Consider the following 21,629-nt stretch of genomic DNA (forward strand, 5'->3'; position numbering starts at 1 on the left):
TTCCAATGCGTCAAAACGCCGTGTAAACCCCCCAATGTCCAACAAATGAATTGTCAATCCGAATGCGGTACATCCATACAATGGAATATTATTTGGCCACAAAAAGGAATGCAGTACTGATACTACAACATGGATGAACCTTTAAAACTTCTGCTAAGGGAAAGAAGCCTGTCATAAAAGGCCACATACTGTATGATTCCATTTATATGAAATGTCCAGAATGGACTTATCTCTAGAAATAGAAAGTAGGTTGGTGGTTGCTGGGGATAAGGAGGTAGGAGGAATGGGGAATGACTGTTAAAGGTCATTGCGTTTCTTTTTAGAAATGTCCTAGAACTAGATAATTGTTCTAGGTTTTGCACAACTTTGTGAATATACTAAAAATTATTCCATGATACACTTGAAAAGGGTGAATAGTATGGTATGCAAATTATCTTAATAAAGCTGTTCTATTAAAAAACAAAAATCTTGGAGGATAAGTTAAGCCAGCCCTTGGGTCCCCAACCTTGATGAAAGCAGCCCCTGATCCTACTGACCTAGAGGTAAGGAGGAGCATTTTTCTAGCATCTCTTTGAATGTTCCCATGAGCCCAGGGATTCAACCTCACTCCACTCCACACACCACAGATGAGCACATATTTGCATGTCACCCAACCTTTCAGCTGTGGGCAGGCTCGAGATCATCTTTCAGCTCCATAGCCTCTGTTCTTTGTATCGTTCTGAAGTCAGAAGGCCCCACTAGTGTGAAACCAGGAAATTTCCATTTGTTCTTTATAAAATGGACTGGTCACCCCTTACCTTGGGGACTTCCTGAGCAGGTCTGCCAGCTACAGTTAGACAGGATGTGCACTGCATGAGGGCACACATCAAAGGGGGCATGGTTCCCTGCTTAGACCTAGTAGATATGAATATTGGTGGTGACAGCAATTGTAAAAAGGTGTCTTTTCTCACAAAATCAGTTTATAAAAGCAGTTTTCTAACATATGGATATCAAATGCCATGAGCAAGAAGGGCTATTTTTAAATTGAGGTGAAATTCACATAACAAAATTAACCGTTTTAAAGTGAACAGTTCAGAGAGATCTAGTATATTCAGTGTTGTGCAACCATAGAGCTTGTATCTAGTTAGAAAATATTTTTGTAACCAGGTGCCTGGGTGGCTCAGTTGGTTGAGTCTCTGACTCTTGATTTCAGCTCAGGTCGTGATTTCAGAGTTGTGGGATCAAGCCCCGTGTCAGCCTCTATGCCCTGCATGAAGCCGGACTGAGATTCTCTCCCTCTCCCTCTGTCTCCCACCATATGTAACTTTTACATCACCACAAACTAAAAAGAAATGCCACACTCATTACTCAGTGGCTCTCCATTTCTCCCTCCTTCCAACCCTTGACAACCACTAACCTTTCTGTCTTTATGGATTTACCTAGTCTGGACATTTCATATTAATGGATTCAAATAATGTGTGGCCTTTTGTGTTTCACTTCTTTCTTCTAGCATAGGGTTTTCAAGGTTCAATGATGTTGTAGCACGTGTCAGTACTTCATTCCTTTTTTTTTTTTTTTTTTTAAAGATTTTATTTATTTATTTGACAGACAGAGATCACAAGTAGGCAGAGAGGCAGGCAGAGAGAGAGAGAGGGAAGCAGGCTCCCTGCTGAGCAGAGAGCCCGATGTGGGACTCGATCCCAGGACCCTGAGATCATGACCTGAGCCGAAGGCAGCGGCTTAACCCACTGAGCCACCCAGGCACCCACTTCATTCCTTTTAAGACTGAATGATATTCTGGGGCGCCTGATTGGCTCAGTGGGTTAAAAGCCTCTGCCTTCGGCTCAGGTCATGATCTCAGGGTCCTGGGATCAAGCCCCACATGGGGCTCTCTGCTCAGCCGGGAGCCTGCTTCCACCCCTCTCTCTGCCTGCCTCTCTGCCTACTTGTGATCTCTGTCAGATAAATAAATAAAATCTTAAAAAAAAAAGACAATGATATTCCATTGTATGGCTAGACCACATTGTTTGCCCATTCATCTGTTGGTGGACATTTATTTGGCTTATATGTATAATGTTGCTCTGAACATGTATAACATGCACTTGAGTCGTTTTAATTCTCTGGTGAATATTCTTAGGAATGGGATTTTTGGATCATATGGTGAGTCTATGTTTAACTCTTGAAGGAAGTGCATGGGTACCTGTTTCTAATTAACACAAAGGCACTGCATGGGTGGGCGCAGTGGCATTGCCCATGTGAATTGCACAGCCTTCCATCCACCCAGCCCTAACCAGCTGCCCAGCCTGGGGCTTAGGGGCTCCATAGATGTGACTTGTTTCCCCCCTCATAGCTATCATCTTGGCAGGAGGAAGAGAGAGGGCTGAGAGAAAAAGACAGTGACTCCTTAGTCACACAGCAGTAATGGGGGGGGCACAGACTTGAGCCCAGCCTGCCCAAGTCCCATATTGGTGTTCCTGACCACTGTGCCATCAGGTGCGATTGTCAGAGGTGGCATTATAAAGTCAGCAGGGCTTTCTGCCTGAAGACCTACCTAAGACCAACTTCACTATCTGGGCCTTTTCTTGCTCTTTCCTTTCTCCTGTCTGTACCCTCATTCCCACCCACTTTGGGGCCCGGAGACCAGAGGAAGGCTTCCTTCAAGTGGGATGTGGCCATGTGACCCCTTTCTGAGATCTGTCATCCATCATCTGTCATGTATCAGCCCCAGGGAGCTACAGGCAAGATCAGAAAACTAGGGCGATCAATACGGCTTTCTTCAGTCTGCTTGTGTGTGCTGTGCTGGACTGTGCCTGGCTGGGCACCTCCTCCAGCCCGCCAGCCCCAGGCCCAGAATGGGGAGCATGGATCTATCTCAGTGGGATGTCCTTGGCCAAGGGCTCCACATGAGTGAGTGTGTGGGTCTTTTCTCCTAGGGCCCTCTCAGCTAGAACTCCACCTGCCTTCTGCAGGATCAATTATTGACGAGGCCCCTGCAGCCAGCAGGAGTTGGGGGAGGGTCCTGGCTGCCGTTTCCAGCCCTCACAGAGAGTGAAGGGGTGGGGACAAGATGAACTTCTTCCTGAAGGCATGGCCTGTGAGATGGTCTGGGCTGTGGCTTCTCGTGGTCAGAGGCCCAGAGCACCCTCAGGCCGGGGGGTACCATCCACCCTTGGGGCACAAGAGCACCCTGGGGCTGCTTTGCTTCCCAGAACACCCACCATGTGTCTCTGGAGACAGGGTGGGGAGCAAGCAGAGCGAAGGGCCTGTAGACAGCAGGCTAGGGCGCAGGCTCAGACAGGTGGCTGGTGGTCCTGAATGCTGGGAAGGCGCCTGGATGTGGGGGTGGAAGCTGGGAAGGATCTAGGCTGCCTGGAAAGAGGTGGAGGCGGTGTGACAGCCACATTTCCCGTCTGCCTATCAACTTCCCTCAGGGGAAGGCCCGACATATGGGAGGTGACATGGGGAGGCCACAGCAGATGGCAGAGGGGCCCAGGAGCTGCTGGGAGGGTGTTATCCTGGGGCAGTGCCTCAAGTCCTGGGCTTCTTTGGCGACCGTGGACCCAGGCCCCCCCCCCCCCCCCCCCAGTCTTCAGGAGCGCCTTCTCCCTCAGAAGGGGAGGGCCCTCCCTGAGCTGTGTGCTGCTTCTTCTGAAGGCTCCCCTCACCCCATGCCTTCTCTCAGTCCCTGCTCTGGGCCTGCATGGTTGCCATATCCCTCCGGCAGGCTTGGAAATGCTTGTGACCCTGGGCCTTTCTCAGGTACCCTAATTCTCATCTGTGTGAATGGAAGTGATCCTCTGTCCATCTCTCTGTTCCAGTTACCTAGATCTTAGGTAACCTTGGGTCTCCCGGCTTAAGACGTCCTAGGTCTCTCTGGAGAGTGAGGTTCATCTGGGGGTGGCTCCCATCTCACCCCACTGCTGAAGTCAGAGTTGAATGGATCCTCAGCCTCCCCTCTCCAGTCTAGGGGCCCAAAGAGGGGCTGGGGCAGGGGTAAGTGAGTCGGTGCCCAGGGCACGAGATTAAGGAGGCTGGGAGCAAGTGACCCACTCTGGGTCACTGGGCATTTTTCATCACAGGTCACCTGGCTGCAGGGCTGGGGACTACTAAAACCGTGGGGGCTCAGGCAGGAAGGGGTGACAGACAAAGGAATTGAGTTCATTTCCTGACTCTGCTGAGGACTCTGAGGAGGGTTGGGTGTGGTTGGGGCTATGCGAATAAACCTCTTTTGGGGTCACAACCCTGGGTGACAGCGCACTGGGACTGCCTGAGTGGGGGATAGACATACAAGGGACATAATGTCCCATGGGCAAACCTGCTTGGCAGGGACATATAGCTGATGGACAAGCCTCTTCCGAACCATTTGGATCTAGTCCTGGGTCTCTACCCCAGAAATGACAGCCACATTTTGAGGTGTTTGAAGAGAACCTCTCTGTTGACGTGTTGATTCTGACAGGAGACTGTATCAGCTAGTGGGCAACAATTAAGCATGCACAGTGGACAACACGGGGAGAGTTTAATAAAGGGCTACTTACAGAGAGTGGGTGTGCCTGAGACACTGTGGTTTCAGCTAAGCAGGTCCCCATTATTGCCCCCCCTAATCCGGGGACCTGAAGGCAGGAGGAGAGGGCGCCCTTGGAGAGGCCAGCCCACTGTGGCTGGGCTCCTCCATCCCATGACGTTTCCTGTTGTGTGCCACAAACCTGGTCCTAGTGCAGCCTGCACCCCCCGACCTCCCACTCCAAGATTGTGTCCAGTGGACCAAGTTGGGCCACCAGTCTTCAGAAGGGCCAGCAAGTTCTCTTTGGGAATCCCGAGTGTACACAGCTACAATCACAAGGATGGTCACCACAGTAACTTTGGTAAAAGGTTGAAGCTGGACACAAACCTCATGTCCTGCTCAGGGGGCAGGGCACTTGGGACTCTGGTCCATCGCCCAAAGGAAAACTGGCAGCTGCTAAAGGAACAAGCTGGGTCCATGTGCACAGAGGGCTCCCGCAGGTCAACCAGAATGCAGGCTGCCGGGCAGCATGTGTGGTGAGAGATCATTCTGGCCAAACGACAAATGAGACAAAACACGTGGCAATGCTGCCGAGGAATCATCTGGAAGGACTCCCACAGCTGTTAACAACACTTACTTCCAAGGACGAGAGTGGGGGGTGGGCTTTCACTCTGCATACAAAGCCTTGTAGTGTCTTGTTTTGATTTACAATAAACAAGCACAGAATTCCTTCAAGAGTGATATATGTAAAGAAGTGTTTTAGATCTGTAAAAAATGAGCAATAAAATACGGTGAAGGGGGACTGAATAGAAAAAGATGCCAGTGTATTTTTTCTCCAACCAGCATCTGGCAAATTGCTGTGGGCCAACCAGCTTGCGCTGGGCCCTCCCAGTGTGCCAGGCGCTGTGTGGGGGGGCACTGACCAGAGGAGCTGTTTGCAAAATGCCTACCATCTCAGAGAAGCAGGTAGGATGTGCCCTAAGGTGTCCACCTCCTTGTGGATCGGGGTGGGTGGGGATAAGTGGGCTCATCCCAGGGCTGTGGCACAGGGGCGGGGGGAAGTTCACAGGCCCCACAGAAGAGCAACACGAGGGGCTAGAGATCGCAGGTACTCTGGGTGGGAGCTGGGGAGGGGAGGCCTGAATTGTTCCTGCCTGTTCTGGATGTGCAGGAAGGGGTGGTGTAGATGGGGAACTGGCTGGACTCTGGAGGGCCTCTGACCTCCTCCAAAGATCCACGGATGCCACCATGAAGGTCCTGAGAGGCACACACCTAGTGTTTTCTCATTCTCCAGGCCTTTCCTGTGCAGGTCAGAGGGAGAGAGGGACGGCGAGGCAATGATGGGCACTGGCCCAGCAGCATCTGGGTGACTATTGCCAGTAACCGCAGGACAGTGCCATACACAAGGCATGCAGCGGTAATTCACCCCAGGGGCAGCTGGGCAGCCTCCTTCCCATAGCACAGCTAGAGAAATTCATTGCCCAGCTGGGCCAGAGAGGCATGAATGGCCTGCTTGGCCCATCCTTGTCCACTGACCAACAGGACAGGATCCTAGGAATCAAGGAGAAGCCAAAGATGATCCCTTGGCCAGAAGGAGCCTGAGAGACCCTCTTGTCTACCCTCCATCAGAGGAGCAAGGCTGCCCAGGGATTCCACAAATCTGTGGCAGAGGGACAGTGGACAGTGAGGCCTGGGGCTCTGAGGCCTAGAACTGCAAGTCCTGGTGATTACAGGAAAGGCCCAAGCAGGGATGACAGGTGGATTTTCCCTCACAGGCTGGCTTTTGACAAGTCCTGCTTGCCCTCACCACTGAGAAGACAAGGATCCTGAGGCTGACCTAGGAAAGCTGGCAGAGTGCCTGTGTGGGCAGCTCATGTGTGCCAAGGGCGAGAGAGGCGGGCCATGAGTCACCAGGGTCTCATGTCTGTGGTTCTGAGGACTTTCAAGGCTGGGGGGGGGGGTGAGTGTCTGGCAACTCTGTAGGCGACACTGGCCTTCCAGAGGATCACTGCACTGCACCCACCAGCAGGGCTGTGGGGGAACTCCTGGGCAGCCAGTGTGGGCCTTTTTTGGCTCCCAACCTGCTAATGAGCAGAGGCTGAGCTCTGGGACTCAGGATGGTGGGTGGGCAGACACAGATGGCTTCACGTCACCACTCCACGGTCGCGGAAGGCACTGCCCGTGTGTGTGCGGCGAGTAGAGGCTTCTGGTGCAGGCTCCAGCTAACAGCAACCCAGGCTGGAGGATGTCGTGCTCTCCTGGGTCTCAGGTGGACTCCCCTCCATTCCTGTAAGGACAGGAGAAGTCATGTGGCCCCAACTAACACCTGAAGCTGACATGGGGCAGCCTCCCTCCCCTGCCACTGGCACCTTCCAGCGACTCTGCTGGTTAGAGCTGAGCTTGACCTCCCAGGCCTCTCAGTCAAGGACTTGGTGACCTGCACAGGCCGATAGGTCTGGGAAGTATTCCAGATGGTGGAACAGCATGGGGAAAGACGGAGATGGGGAGAGCCAAAGCAGGGACACATTCATGCAGCTAGGGATACCTAGTCGGGTTCATGAGGCAGATGCCAGGAGGGCAAAGAGAGCCAGGGAGTGAGTCTGAGCTGGCAGGAAGGGTCAGGGGGGCTGAGGGCCTGACATCAGAATCATGACAAAAAGAGTTCCCCAGAAAGGACTGCACAGGAGAACAATTTAAGGGAGTGGCCTCTTGGGACAGGAGGCTGGTGGATGTGAGTTTTAGGTTGCAAGCCTGCTCCCCAGCCCCTGGCCCTGCTGTCTGTACGCACGGATGAGGTCTCCATCGCCGACCTGGAGCCGGGTGCTGTTCCTCTTCTCCAAGTCCTGTAGAACCGACTGCTCGAATGCCAGGGCAGCTACGCGGCTGAAGAATGCCTTCACGTTCTCCCCTGTGGGCCCAAGAGATGGCCCTGACCCCACTGCCTCAGCCCTTACTTTGAGATGAATTTGGGACCCAGTGGGTGTGGATGCCAGGGCGGCCCACCTGTGGGGCTGCCTAGTGTGGCACAGTGCAAGTGACTGGGGGCTGGCCAACCTGGCTTCCCATCTCCGGGGGCTCTGGGGCGCCCAGCCCCGGAAGCTCCCTCAAATCTCTGAGACTTGGTTTCCCAGTGTTTCCTCTTCCAATTAATAAGCACTGAGCATCTCCTGTGGTCCTGGCACTGGGATGTGTGGAGATTGGAAGGGTGTCTGTTTTCCTGTCACTTCTGAGTACCTCTCCAGTGGGCAGCTGCTGTCAATTCCCACATAGAGCCTTTGTGCGTCCTCCTTCAGATATAGAAGCCCAAATGATGGAGAATAAAGAAGCTGAGAAAAAGATAAACAACTACTGGATCACGAGGGGAGAATCTGAGAGATAAGTGATCCCATTAGATGAAACAATATTAGAATAATTGGGATCCCAGAAGAAGAAAGAGAGAGAGGGTCAGAAGGTATACTGGAGCAAGTTATAGCAGAAGACATCCCTAATTTGGGGAAGGAAACAGGCATCAAAATCCAGGAAGCACAGAGAAAGCCCCTCAAAATCCATAAAAATAGGTCAACATCCCCTCATCTGATAGTAACGCAAGTCTCAGAAACAAAGAGAAAATACTAAAGGTAGCGCTGGACAAGAGGTCTGTAACCTAGAAAGGTAGAAATATTAGATTGGCAGCAGACCTATTCACAGAGGTAGGCCAGAAAGGCCTGGCATGATATATTCAGAGCACTAAACGAGAAAAATATGCAGCCAAGGATACTATATCCAGGTAGGCTGTCATTGAAAATAGAAGGAGAGATATATCCTTCATATCCCACACATCCTTTGTGCAGAATATGAATGTCCCAAACCAAATTGAGGTAAAGAGGACTTTGGTCCATTAGCTGGATGATTCCCAGCAGAAGCAGATGACCTCCCAGAATTGGTCATGTCACCAGCTCCCTTGACCAGGTCTCTGCCCCAGATAGCCCCAGGGCTATCCCTTCAGACAGGACTGGAGAAGGCCACCCGTCTGGGAACAGGGCTAGGTTCCAGCCCCCAACCCGTGCACTACCCTTGGGCAGCTATACAATCTATACAACTGCACAGGGCAATCTTGCTTGGCCCATGGGGAACTCTCAGTGAATGTTCCATTACTCAAAGCAGGGAAGGGGTGGGTCCATAGGGCATGGGGGTCATTGTCAGGAAGGAGCAGAGGGAACTGGGTATGGGCACTGCCATCCATGATAGGCTGGAGGTCGTTCTTCCCCTTGGCCTCGTGGTGCACACCCTTAATGCTCCCATCCTTGCCTCCCCTAGTCCTTGGTCAGAGGTCTACTGTGGTCCCTTACCTGGGGCAAGAAACACAAGGCATAATTCCAGAGTCCCCAGAGCTGCTAGGTCCTTCTATGAGCCAGAAATAATTGCATGTTATTTCATTTAACATCCCCCATCGCAACCAACAACTTGTGTTTTTTAAGTGCGTCCTTTGCTTCTCTACATTTTCTAATTTTTACTTTTGTAATTTAAAACATGTTTCGTAGTAAAAAATGAGATGAGATGGACAGCATCACCCCATTTCCCAAATAAGGATACTGAGGCGGAGACATTAGGCATCTTACCAGGGCTGGAGTAAGCAATGGCCCGTGGATGAGGGCAGCTCAGGGCCTGGGGACTCCGTGTGCCTGGGGGCCCCATGTGCCTAGAGGACAGACTGGTGGGCTATGAATGAAGGCCAGGGGGCCGTGAGCCATGTTGCAGTGTTCTCCACGATGACATCAGGCAAGGGATGGGAGACCCCAGTTACTGGGTCTTTCTTTGTGCCAGGAGGTGCCTCTTACCCAGCTACCTTAGGATGGGTGGGCAGGATGGTACAGTGGTTACAGGAGAGGGCTATATTCCAACCCCAGCTCTGCTGCTCCCTGGCTCTGCCTCAAGGAGGGAGGGGGATGTGTCAGAGAACATGGGCATAGGGCCAGGTGTTGCTCTTCCTGCTGGCCATACTTCTGGTCTCCCCCTAGAGATGAGAAGACTCCTCTCAGGCAGTGGAAGGCCCTACATGGTCACCAGCATAGCTGGCTGTGACTCAAGCATGCCACAGAGCCGCCGAAGGAAACTGCCAATGCCCACTGGGGCACCAACCCCGCACCCACTCACCTGTCTTAGCTGACACCGACCAGTACTCCGCCTTCATCTCGTTGGCCAGACGCACAGCCTCCACTTCTGCCTGCTCACATGCAGCCCCTGACTGGGAGAAGCAGCCTTCCTGACCTAGCTTTCCAGGCCCTCCTGTTGGGGGTGCTCCCCACTGTGCCTCTGCCCTCCCCAGCTCATCCCTCCCCAGCACATGGGCAGAGGGTACGCCTTCCCCAGGGGTGAGATCCCAGTGATTCCTCTCTGATGAGGTGAGCACAGGTGCCCCTTACTTTCAGCTCTGGGTCTTCAAATTTCCATCTAGGCACATCATCAGCACCTCCCCTTCCCTCCCCAAGCTTGGGTTGAAAGTGGCTGCATTTTCCCGAGGGCCATACCAGGCCTCTAGCTCTGGTGTGCTCACCAGAAGGTCCTTCTTTGTTCCCACAAGGAACACGAAGCAGGAGCCCGGCTCATTCTCTCTTAGTGCGTCCTCCAGCCACTGCCTAGAAGGCACAGAAGGGAGACAGGCTGATGGCATCCATCCACCTAGAGAGATCTGAGGAAGACCACGGGATGGGGGATGCAGATGTGGGTCTGCTCCAGGGCTGGGAGCACTGAGTCTTGAGTTTCAGGGAGGGCAGAGTGGGTTGACCAGCTGGCTGAGTGGGGCGCTGGTCCTGCTACCAGCTGAGCTCTGGCTGGACTGCAGGTGGGCAGGGACCCAAAAGCACTGGTCAGGGGAGGTGAGGACCCTGCCCTGGTTCTGCCCTCACCCTGTGTCACCTTGGGGGAGTCCTGCCCTTTCATCCACTTGAATGATCACCCCAACCTCCCTCACAGGGCTTGGGAGAAATGGGATATAAATGTCCCAAACCAAAGAGAGGTAAAGAGGACTTTGGTTCATTAACTGGGTGATTCCCAGCAGAAGCAGATGACCCCCCAGAATTGGTCATGTTACCAGCTCCCATGATCAGGTCTCTGCCCCAGATAGCCCCAGGGGTATTCCTTCAGACAGGACTGGATGTATATATAATTTGTAGGACCCAGAGTAAAGTGAAAATGTGAGGTCCCTCAACCAGCAACGATTAAAACTTTCAAGATGGTGACAGCAGAACTTTAAAGCAAATGCAGGCCCTCCCAAGTCCCAGCTCCTATGTGACGGGCCTGGCTGTCTACCCTGAGCTGGTCCCACCTTCAGCAGGTGGGTGCCAATCTTAAGGGATAATATGGTAACTGGACAGTATGTGGTCTTTGGGCAGTCAGTTCTGACAAGCAAGTATGGTCCCTTGCACCGCCCATGGGGGGCCCAGCTCATGGGAGATCCAGAACCAAAGAGGACCAAAAAGGCCAGAGAGTCTCAGACTTGCCTGGTGTGCTCCAGGGTCTGCACGTCAGTGAGGTCAAAGGCTGTGATGATCACTGGACACAGGGAGAAGCCAAGAACCGGTCAGCAGTAGGTGAGACAACCATGGTGTACAAGGAGGGGCTCCCCTCAGGCAGCTCCCTGCTCCCCAAGAGAAACCCAGAGAGGAGCCTGGCTCCCGCAGAGCTGCTGGAGTGGTCCCCCCCAGGCAATCAGCCCTAATCCCCAGTATGGAGGCTAGGAAGGAGACACCCCATGGCTGCCTCTTGGGACCTCCTACCCATCACCCTCTCCGACCCATATCCAGAGGCCCAGCCCCAGAGGACATCCAGGGACGCAAGATGAGCTCATGGGCTTCTGTGTTCAACTCTTCCTTCTGCCACTTACAGCCAAGAGAGCTCAGGTGAGGGCCTTAACTGCTGAGAGCCTCAATTTCCCCATCTGTGAAATGGTGAGAACGATACCTCAGGCTTTCAGGGGTGCTGTGAGGTTTAAGTAAGAACAGCTATTTTTACAAGCTTGGGTCTAGGGCCTGACATAGGACTTTCGACCAACAGCAGCTATGGTTATGAGGGCAATTAGCAACAACCAGCTTTAGGGGAACAATGTCTGAGGAGCTGGGTGGTTCTCATCTCTGGCTCCACCCAGGTTCTGTGGTGTCCAGGATCCTGCTGGAGTCCTGAGGGGAGTCCCATGTGGCTCAGAAAGGCCGGCTCTCTACTAGGCCTGGGGGTGTGAGCAGAGCCAGGCAGAACTTTACCTGCAGCTTGGCTGAAGGCTGCAAGAGGCCCCCCGAGGCAGAGGGGAATGAAGCAAAGGAGGATACTGAGAATAGTGACGGTGGCAGGCCAGGCTGCAGTTCCCAGGGTTGTACCAGGTGCCTAACACCTCATCTTCAAGGGGTGTCGTCCCCCTTAGAAGACAGGCCAGAGGTGGAACTTCAACCCAAGGCCAAGGGACTCATGGTTTATTTCCTGGTTTTGCTTTTTTCCCAAACCTCAAATGGCAATGTTATGATTTCTTTTTACCAGTACCGAGTAGATGTAAATGGGTCTCATAGCGTGAGCCTGGTTTTGGATACTGTGAATGGCTCTCATGTCTCTCACTGAAACCACTGGGGGAGCTGGGGTTGGAGTGGGGAGCTTGTCTGCAAGGCCTGTCCAGTGCCTGGGCCACCCCCCGACCCCCACTGGCAGGTGCAGTCCTTCTGTGGCCCCTCTGCTCCTACCCTCCAGCCTCGCCTCCTTGCACCTCCTCCAGGAGTCGACTATGCTCTTCTTTTCTGGGGTCTCTGGACATGCACCTCCCCCTGGGCATCCTTCTGAGCTGAAACTGGCTGAGACTCCCAGGGAGCATCGGCCAGCACAGGGTCCCTGAAGGATGTGACTGCCGAAGCCAACCCCAGGCCCGTCTGGCTCAAAGGCAGTCTCCTCAGCCCCGAGGACTGGCCAGGGATTTTCTCAGTGGTTCTTGGAGGGCGGATTTGGTACCCGTGAAGAGGACCCGGACTTCTTGCTATGAGCCCAGTGGGAGCCTCCTGCTGTACGCGGCTGAGGGCCCCACCATTGCTATCACCCGGATGCTCACCCTGGGCACCCCGGTAGTAGGCAGATGCAATGCACTTGAACTTCTCCTGCCCTGCTGTGTCCCAGCTGTGTGGTGGCAAAGATAGAAAGGGAAAAAGAGAGGGGGCAGATTAAGCAATTGTAGTGGTCTGAGCCAGCAGGCTGGTGGGGCTGTGGGCAGGCAGGCCTGAGGGCTTGTGCCAACTACCAGCCAGAGGTCCCCACCCACAATTCCTCACGATTTCCTTCCTAAGGTGCCCCATGGGGCAATTCCCTGACTGGATTCACCGTGGGGGAGGGGCATGCCCCAGTTCCACTGCCTAGATGAATGGAGGGGTGGCGGTGTCTAACAGGGATGTGGTTTGTACTCCTGGGTGACTCTGATCAGGTAGCTCTGGCTCTCTGGAGAAGGGGAGCCCCTGGTTCTATGGAAAAGAATGCAACAATTGATTAATGATATCTGCCATTGGCACACTATAGGACAGGGGACACACATACTGAGATCTACTGGCTCTGGTTTAGAACTAGGCAGGTGGTCACTGTGCAGATCTGAGTCTGAAAACCCATCCCTTTTTAAAATTAACAGATCAGAATTAAACTTTCTGCCATAAATGGAAAAGCAGACAAGTCATGAATAAGAGCTCAATAGTCTGCAATTTTTTTGAAGTGATTCAGCATGATGCAGAACTTTTTGGCCCTATTCTGTCATTAATTCATTCATACTGTCTTTTGCTTCTGAAGATCATGCTGGGTGGGAAGCTGGGAGGGTGGCTTGGAGATGGGGCCAACCGGGTAGCTGGCAGTGGAGGGACAATGAGAAGGTAAGCCAGGACAGTGTATCTGTTCTAGTTAGATAAGGCTGGTGGCCACAAGGAGGAGCCCAGCACAGGCCGTTCTCTGCCCGGCTCCACCTTGGCTGTCCCATCAGCTCTGTGGCTTTAGAGCCCCTTGGTCCTGCAGCCCTGCAGCCCTGCATTTTCACCGCCTCTTCTGCTCTGGTCTGGCCCTGACTCTCCCTTGGGCAAGATTCGGTGGTGCCATCTGTGTCTAGGACTGCACTGGAGCTGTTCTCAGAGAAGCAGGCATTATCATGACAGAGTTAAGAGCTGAGGCCATGAGAAGGTGAACTCCATTCTGATGACCATGGATCCCCAGGGTAAGCCCAGGCAGAGCTTAGAGGATTGAGGAATGAAACCAGAGGAGCAGGTGTGACCCCCCCAGAGAGAGAAAAGAGAAGGGGAGGGACCAGGACAGAGGCAGCAAGCAAGAAGGGTATAGGGGCAGCTAGGAGGAGAGCCTAGGAAAGGGAGGAGGCCACACAGGAGAACCTGGAAGGGCTAGTGACACAGACAGACCTGCTGTATCTTCCAGGTGCCAGAGGAGATGGACAGCTGGGTCCAGGGCCCTGGTGGGAAAGTGTGAGCCTGGAGGAGAGATTCTGGGCTGTTCTGAGGGAAACTAGAGGGGAGGAGCTGAAGCCAGCAGGCTACCAAGAGGCAGAGACATGGGGTCTGGCAGGGAAACAGACAGAGGGAGAGAGACAGGGGGAGTGGAGTCAGAGCAGAGGGGTGAGGAGGAGCGGGGTATGTCAAGCCTAGGGAAGGCACGTGGACTAGGTGGTCTCCACCAGGCCTTAGCATGCAGGGACCATTTTGGGCTCCACTTTCCAGATAAGAACAGATACACAGAGGTCTGAAGTGACTTGCCAGAAGCGACCCTGCTGGCCTGATGAATGGGATCACTGAGGGCCAGGCAGGCCAGAGGCAGAGACCTGAAGCCAAAACGTGAGCGGCAGGTATTGGGGAGGACAAAGGTGGATGGGCACATCTGGCTGTGAGGACTTCCCCAGGTCTGATGACCAACGTGAGACACCCATGGGGGTGAGGGAGTATATGGGGCTTTGAGGAACTGGAAAAGCCCAGGGTCATATACCCATTCCTGTTTGTCCAGAGAAGTCCTCACTGAACACCACAGGGCACAGTCCAGAAGGAGCTCACCGTGGCTTTCCCCATGGGTCTCCCTCCGCAGAGCCCACCCAGGAGCCACACAGGAAATGGTGTGACATGAGGGCAACTTACATCTGCAGGCTGTAGGGGATGCCAGCGATCTCAAAGCGTTCAATTTCAAAGTCTACCCCGATGGTGGCCTTGTAGTCACGGTCAAAGACATTCTTGCAAAACCTACGGGAGTCGAGGAAGTCATCAGAGAGGCTATGTGTAGAAGCTTTGCTCATGACAGTGCAAGTCTGCAGGCAACAAAATGGCACCCAGAGGGAATATAAGGAGATGATGATGGTCCACGAAGATACAGAGAAGACAGACAGAGCTGTCATTGAGAACTGTGCTGGGGAAGAGGGGCTGCGGCAGCCTGGAAGGCAAAGGTCAGGGCCAGTGAAGTCTGAGCCCATGGTCCTGGGGGATGGTGTCACGAATGCCAGGGTCCTAGGACGCTGCACCCCTCCGCCCGACCTGCGGCTCCCTGATGCCTTGTACCCCCTCTGAGCTGTGGTTCCCAGAAGTCATACAGTTTTGACTATGACAATGTTAACTGGGCTCCAAGGGAAAGGCGTGACAACCAATGCCAGGAGGCATGGCCAGCGGGCGCACCTGTGGATGAGGCTGGTCTTGCCCACGTAGAGATCGCCAACGACAACCACCTTGGAGAGCCGCAGCCTGTGAGGGATATGGTTGTGTTGCTTACAAGCACGGCCACAGAGCATCTTCACACGTACAGGCCCTTCCTTCCCTGAGCTCCCCACTCATGAGTCACGTCTCAGTCCTTGACAGGGTACGGGGCACTCTGGGATGTCTGTCTCCATCCCTGGCACTCAAGGGGAGGGCAGGAGGGCCTGCATTTGTTCTTGGGACTCTGCTGTCCCTGGGGCTATATACTCTTGACCCCAATGGGCCCAAGCCCTGTTACGAAGGTCACAACTGGGTGCGAGGGGAGCCTGAGTCTTGTTCTGATGGAGAAGACAGAGAAGTCCCAGGTGCAGCTGTGTCCAAGCTGGGGGCACGCACAGTAAGGAACCCGGAGCATGCCAAGGGTGCAGACAGTGTCAACATGCAGGGGATACAGCCACGGGGACAGAGCACCCACACCCTCCGACACATGCCTGGGGCTGCATGGGTTCCTGCTTTTTGCAAGCAGGACACCTCTGTCACCTAACTGCCTTGGAGGTGTCTGCAAGGGCCACGCAGCCCCCACGAGGTGAGCAGTGGACAGGGCTCAGGCCAGGACTCAGCTCTGGGCTATGGCTTGAGGTAAACTGGCTCTGAGGTTCTTGGGCTCTCCAGGGACCTTGCTCACTGAGAGCAGCCACCACCCCAACCCCACCCTGTGTGTATCCTGCACTCCCTGAGGCACCATGCCTGGGACTGTGGGTGGAAGTTTCGGCAGCTCATGCCAAAGGAGCTCAATGGGCAAACCTCTGACAAGGTACTTCCTCTGCCTGCAGACAGCAAGAAGGCACCTGTGTCACCTGGTGACCTGGTACAGCTCCCTGGCCATGTGTGGGGGCACAGATGCTGTGTCTTCTCTGCTCCCAGGGGGCCTCTGGTCCTGGAGTAGGGTTGACCTGACTCCACCTGCCAAAGTTTTATGGGGGCACCCACTGTGCCTCAGTTTCCCATCTCCCAGAGCCATTGTGAAGGGTCAGAGAGGTAATCTGGGTGAAGTACCTTGTACGGAACCGGCCCTCCCTAACTGAAGGCCGGTGCTCTCATTCCGTGACCATGGCTGGGATGGCCATTTTGACCTGAGCCTGGCCTCACTCTGCACCCCGTGGGGAACCTCCGAGCCGGGTTTCCAACGAAAGCTCACCACACCTGTGTGACAGCTGGGAGCTCCTCAGGAGGAGAAGCAAAGCAGGCCCGGGTACCTGCGTCTTAGGAGAAGGAGTAACTGGGGTGCCAGAGTGGCTCAGTTGGCTAAGCATCTGCCTTTGGCTCAGGTCATGATCCCAGGGTCCAGGGATCGAGCCCCGTGTCGGGCTCCTTGTTCAGCGGGAAGCCTGCTTCTTCTCTCTCTCCCTCTGCCTGCTACTCTGTCTGCTTGTGCTCTCTCTGTCAAATAAATAAAATCTTTAAAAATTTCAAAAGAGAGAGAGAGGAGTAACTGCTGCGAGGTCCCTGTGCTGGCAGGGCTAGGTGGCGCCAGGTGCTACCGAGGTGGGAACAGAACAGACACCGCTCTTGCCCTCACAGGCTGGGTCTAGTGGGGAATCCAGAGAGGCAAACTCGTAATTCTGTGAGATAAGTGTCTGGGACCCAGGGGGGGCACCCTGGCCAACCCAGACTGGGGAGTGGGGGTAGCACGGGACTCCCCTAATGCTCTGAGAGGGACTGACCTTCCCCATGCTCCTGCTTTATTTCCGGTGATGAATGCAGGTGGGGAAATGTGGGTGTGGACACGGTGTCTGGAGAGTAGTGTACACGGAAAAGGCTGGTGAGCGGAAGGGTAGGAAAGACATCCCAGACAAAGGAAGCACACATGTGCCGAGCCCTCGGGCTGAAGATCAGCCCCGTGACTTACTGAGAAAAGGGAAAGCCGTTCTCTATGGTAGATGTTCTCTATGGCAGCAAAGCCAGACAAAAATGCCGATCGGCTCCAGGCCCGTACTGGACTGTATGGGTGTGGTCTGGGTAAGTGTTTCGTTTGTTCTTCATACATTCATCCATGCATTCACTCCTTGCCGCTGCCTCCCCCCCATATCCTGTGTCCCCTGGGTCATGCGGTCACTCACCCCACGGTCCCTGTGTTCCTGCGCTGGCAGGTGGTGCTGACCTGTCCATGGAAGTGTTCCTTGAGCTGCAGGCAGGCATCAGGTGTGTACCACTGGAAGGGACAGACAGATGGGCATTTCATCCTGCGAAGCTGCAACTCCATCACCAAGCCGGGCAGTGAGGTGGTGACTTGCCTCCCAGCATTGCCTCCCTCCTGAAACTTGAAACTCCGGTTCGTTAGCTTTCCCTGACTCCCCTGTCACATCCATCCTTTGTGCCCTCAGTGGCCCTGACTCCAAGCTCCTGTGAGTCCTGAGGAGCAGCAGCAGGGGCCGGGCCAGACCAAAGGCCCCAGGTGGCAACTCAGAGAGCGGGGTCTCACCAGCAGCAGCTGTGTCCTTGCTGTGGGCATGTGGCAGGTCTCTGTCCTCTCTGGACCTCTCTAGGTGAGAAGAGGGGTGGGCTGTAAGGGCCCTTTTAACTCCAAGATCCTTCCATGCCTTCTGGGGATCCTGGATGCCATTTTTGCTTTAAAAATATGTTGTCTGTATGAATGGAAAATGTCCTGGAGGGCTCTTTGGGGTCTTCCCCAGTTCTTGGAAAGCAGGTCTGGGTTATGGTTGAAGAACATGGCCGCAGGGTCAGGAAGACCTGTGTCTCCTCTTAGCTGCTGTGTGATCCCGGGCAGCTATCTAATGCATCTGAACTTTAATTTCCCCATCTGTAAGCCGGGGGCATAAAATGAAATGATGCTTGTGAAGCCATTAGCGCAGACCCAGCCTGGCATATACTAAGCACTCAACAAATGTTCGTGGCTATTAAGATATTACAACATATGTTGAACACACATTTGTTTTGTAATCGCAAAAGATGATATTAAGGAAACTGAAGGCGACTGCTGTGTTTTGCCCTCAGATTGGTGGAGGCTGGGGATGGAGTGTGGTTAAGGACGTGGGGAAAAGGGCATCGTTGGAGCTGTTGGTGTGTTCTGCTGTGATATGGCAGTGGTCCCCCGGGGCCACCTGTTCTGTCCTTCGGGGCACTGCTTGAACCCACGGCTCCCCTGTGACAAGGACCCCACCCCCACCCCAAGCTGTAGTGTTTCTTCTGAGTTTCCAGGCACTGAGATGAGCTCTTTCCTGGCCCATCTGCCCCATCAGGCATATGTCCCCCAGGCACGGTGGAGGCAGCGAAGACTAGAAGAAGGAGCTTTACAAAAGGGCAAGTCACAACACCTCAGTGAGCCCATTTCCTCATCTGCAAAGTGAGGACACTCATAACAGCAGCTCTTCATGTGGTCGTTGGAAGATCAGATGGGTAATGTAGGTGAAGAGCTTAGTTTCGCAGCCCACATTTGTGTGGAACAGTGTCAGCTACCTCATGAGAAAGCAGGCTGCTTTCTCCTGTTGACTTTCATGTCAGCTTCAAACTGGGGACAGCCTGGTCATGGTGGTGGTCACTGGAGGAATCCCACCATTTTGGGTGCACTGAAGAAATGTAGTAGGGAAGACTGGGCAGAAAGTGGGAGCTGATTTTAGAAACAGGGAAACTGAGGCACAGAGTAAGAGAAGGGGCTTGCCCTACCTGATCACGCATTTCTCAAGTCTGAAGTGTGTGGCCCTAGGATAGAGGATGAATTGCCACACACAGGACGGGGGAGAATCTCACTCTGGGTGAAAGCACGATGGATGCCCCAGGCTGCTTCTCAGGGTAGGGGAACACTGGAGCCCTGGAGTCAGACCCAGGTCAAGTCCTGGCTCTGCAGCGCCCAGCTGTGTGACTCCAGGCAGCCCTCCTTACCTCTCTGAGCCTTGCTGATCTGTTCCGGAAATGGAGTCCTCTGTCCCATGAGACCTGAACTGTTTTGTGCCGATCACACTTCCCTTCCTTTCAGCTCACTAAACATTAGGGTCCATCATCCCTAGTGACCACAGTCAAGCTCTCTAGGGAAGCAATTTGTTTGGGCCTCTGTTGAGATGGAAAATTCTGGGGGAGCTGTCCCCAGGTCCGAGGCACCACTGCTTTCTCTGCGGGTGTGTAGAGGCAGAAAAGGTGAGAAGGTATGACTGCAGACCCAGATTACCCAAAGTCTGCAGTCACCTCCTTCCTCCTTACCAGCCTGGGCACAGAATTCAAAAGACAGAGAGGTCATTCCATGGAGAGGATTCTTCCCTCTATACCTGTCCCAAGTCACATGGAGGCAACCACTAATGGAAGGATCTTCTGTGTTCTTCCAGAGATATTTTTGGCAAGTATAAACAAACACATACATTTGTTTTCTCCCCTCTCCTTTTTCCACCCATGGGAGTACGCTAGGCAAACTGCTCCATTCCTTGCCTTTTTACTTAATTGACTGGCCTTCATTGCACATCCACTCCTGAAGGGAAGCTTCTGTCTCTTGTGGCAGAAGTAGCATTTTGCTGTTGAAGCAGCTCCCCCTGGAGGACACTTACATTGTATCTGACCTGCTTTATGAACTGCTCCAAGACCTGGCCTTGAATGACTGGATCAGAAGACAGGGGCATTGCAATGGTGAGAAATATTGTCCCACGCCCCGTCTAGGGGTTGGACCAATTTGCTTTGCCTGACGCGGTTAATACTAGATTTTAATACACATGGAAGAGCCCTATTTGCAGCAGGAACCGGAGGCAGAATGGTAAGGAAAGAGGAGGCTGGATTTGGTGTCAGGAAACTAGAGTGCTATTTTGATAATAGTAATAATAACAAAAAAACAGCAGTGAGCACGACTCAGGTCAGGGATTTCCCGTTTACCATAGCCAGGAACCCAATGTGAGTTTTTATCCTTATGTACCAGCAGGTCTGAGAGGTTGAGTAACTTGCCCACAGTCACATGGCTTAAAGACAGAGTCAGAATTCACACCCAGGACTGTCTGACTGCAAAGTTTGTACCTTTAACCTCCATGCAACATTGTCTCCTGCTGTCACCCTTAATTTGCTGGTCCACCTTGGGCAAGTCAGGGCCAAGTGTCCCTGTTTCTAAAGAAGTCCAGTAAGTTCCCAGGGTTTGTTAGAGAGGGACTGACCTCCCCCATGCTCCTGCTTTGTTTCCAGTGATGAATGCAGGTGGGGAAATGTGGGTGTGGACAGGGTGTCTGGAGAGTAGCCTATATGGAAAAGGCTGGCTAATGACCCTCCCTACCTTAGGGAAGCTGGTGATGATGCGGTCCCTGCTCACCGGCGGCCCCAAAGGTGTCAGCGAGGACCTCATCCTTGCAGAGTGTCCTGTGAACCAATCAAGCAGGGGACAGAGAGTTAGGGAGCTGCACAAATCCCTGGGGACTCAGTAGCTATAAACACTGATCCACGCCTCTTTCTCCGTCAGGGAAACTGGCCAGAGGCCCTATCTTTCCATCTGCAGGCAGTTTGGCTGGTGTGGGCATGGAGAGGACCCGGCCGCCCTGCCTAGAAGTCAGGGAGACCTGTGTCTCCTCCTGCCTGGTGTCTAACCAGGCGTGGCCCCTTTCCGACCTTACCACAAATGCCAAGCTATGCATCATCACAGCCCAGGGGTAGGAATCGGGACTGGAGTGGTCCCCTGCTCTTCCTCTCCGAGGTCTGAAGGCTCTGGGTGGGTGAAGGGCCTTAGGTTTCAGCCGTCAGGCATTTCCCCCTGCCGCTTTACGGCACCGAACGCCTGGCCCCTTCACCCCTATTGTGCAGCCCTGCGTCTCCTGTCCTCCTCCTCTTCCCACTAGAGTGGACTTGGTCAAGTCCTTAACCAGGCCGATCGTCCTCCCGGACCTGATCCCGTTCTCCTTCAGGACCAACACGGGTCTGACCCAGGGCAGGAGCTCAGGAAATGAGGAGGCCCCACGGCTGCAGGCCGTGACGCCCTCCCAAGCAGGGCCTCCGGGACGGGGTCGCAGCGGTGCGGACTAAGGTGGGACAGAGTGGGCGGCGGACTCACCCGCGGAGGTGGCAAAGGCTCTGGAAGCTGCGCGGCCTGTTCTGGTGGGGCCTGTGGCTGCGATCACCATAGCAACTAGCGCCCTGCGGGACCCGCCGACATCTGACGAATCCCGGGCGTCGGGGACCGGGTCTGGGCGGGGCTCGCAGCGGAAAGAGTCCCACACGTGGTTCGTAAGGGCGGTCACCGTAGCAACCGGAGCCTCTTGGGGGAGCAGCAGGCGCTTCCAAGACACTGCGCCACCGCCGGCGATCACCATGGTAACGAAGGCGGGATCGGGCAGGCGGGCGGTGGGCGGGGGCAGGGCGGCCAGGAGGCGGGGCCAGGACCCCGGGGCGGGGGCGGGGTGGAGAGACTCTCGCACTCAGCTTCCATGGGAAAGGTGGTAGTTTAATGGAACGGGTAGGGATTACGTGAGGTGTTTAAATATTTATTTAAATAATATTAAGTACGATTT

General features: G+C 54.0%; 2 protein-coding genes across 12 annotated transcripts in view; one reads left to right on the forward strand and one right to left on the reverse strand.

Annotated features, from left to right (window-relative positions):
- Window positions 1-4,473: 4,473 nt before the first annotated feature.
- RAB36 (RAB36, member RAS oncogene family) lies at window positions 4,474-21,446 on the reverse strand. Of its 11 annotated transcripts, none has more exons than XR_004278003.1 (12): window positions 21,173-21,446; window positions 20,405-20,487; window positions 17,265-17,356; window positions 15,127-15,192; window positions 14,599-14,700; window positions 12,543-12,607; window positions 10,960-11,011; window positions 10,014-10,095; window positions 9,614-9,704; window positions 7,291-7,388; window positions 6,562-6,767; window positions 4,474-5,245 (listed from the first exon to the last, which is right to left on the reverse strand). XR_004278003.1 is itself a non-coding variant. In XM_032310201.1 (11 exons), the coding sequence occupies exons 1-11, from the start codon at window positions 21,429-21,431 to the stop codon at window positions 6,630-6,632; spliced, it is 1,128 nt and encodes a 375-aa protein (XP_032166092.1). In that variant the 5' UTR covers window positions 21,432-21,446; the 3' UTR covers window positions 4,474-6,629. The 11 variants fall into 11 exon arrangements, 8 of the variants coding, with proteins under 8 accessions (XP_032166092.1, XP_032166093.1, XP_032166094.1 ...); XR_004278002.1 differs by having other exon boundaries at window positions 4,474-5,029; window positions 5,118-6,767; XR_004278004.1 differs by having other exon boundaries at window positions 4,474-4,589; window positions 4,868-6,767.
- The window catches only part of RSPH14 (radial spoke head 14 homolog), an 80,809-nt gene continuing 80,542 nt past the window's right edge, over window positions 21,363-21,629 (forward strand). The window contains exon 1 of the mRNA XM_032310213.1: window positions 21,363-21,432. The gene's annotated coding sequence lies outside the window, so the exon portion shown is untranslated. The remainder of the gene's footprint in view (window positions 21,433-21,629) is intronic.

The sequence above is a fragment of the Mustela erminea genome, chromosome 13 (genome assembly GCF_009829155.1).
Source record: "Mustela erminea isolate mMusErm1 chromosome 13, mMusErm1.Pri, whole genome shotgun sequence".
In the NCBI taxonomy this organism is placed as follows: Eukaryota; Metazoa; Chordata; class Mammalia; order Carnivora; family Mustelidae; genus Mustela; species Mustela erminea.

Bases quoted from the DNA above. Each gene is read 5' to 3' on its own strand.
- RAB36 (XM_032310201.1), bottom strand. From the start codon at position 21,431: ATGGTGATCGCCGGCGGTGGCGCAGTGTCTTGGAAGCGCCTGCTGCTC. The intron at 15,193-17,264 runs GTGAGTGACCGC...TATCCCTCACAG, and splicing joins AGGAACACAGGGACCGTGGG to GCTGCGGCTCTCCAAGGTGG. The intron at 11,012-12,542 runs GTGAGCATCCGG...CCCTGTGTCCAG, and splicing joins CTACTACCGGGGTGCCCAGG to TGATCATCACAGCCTTTGAC.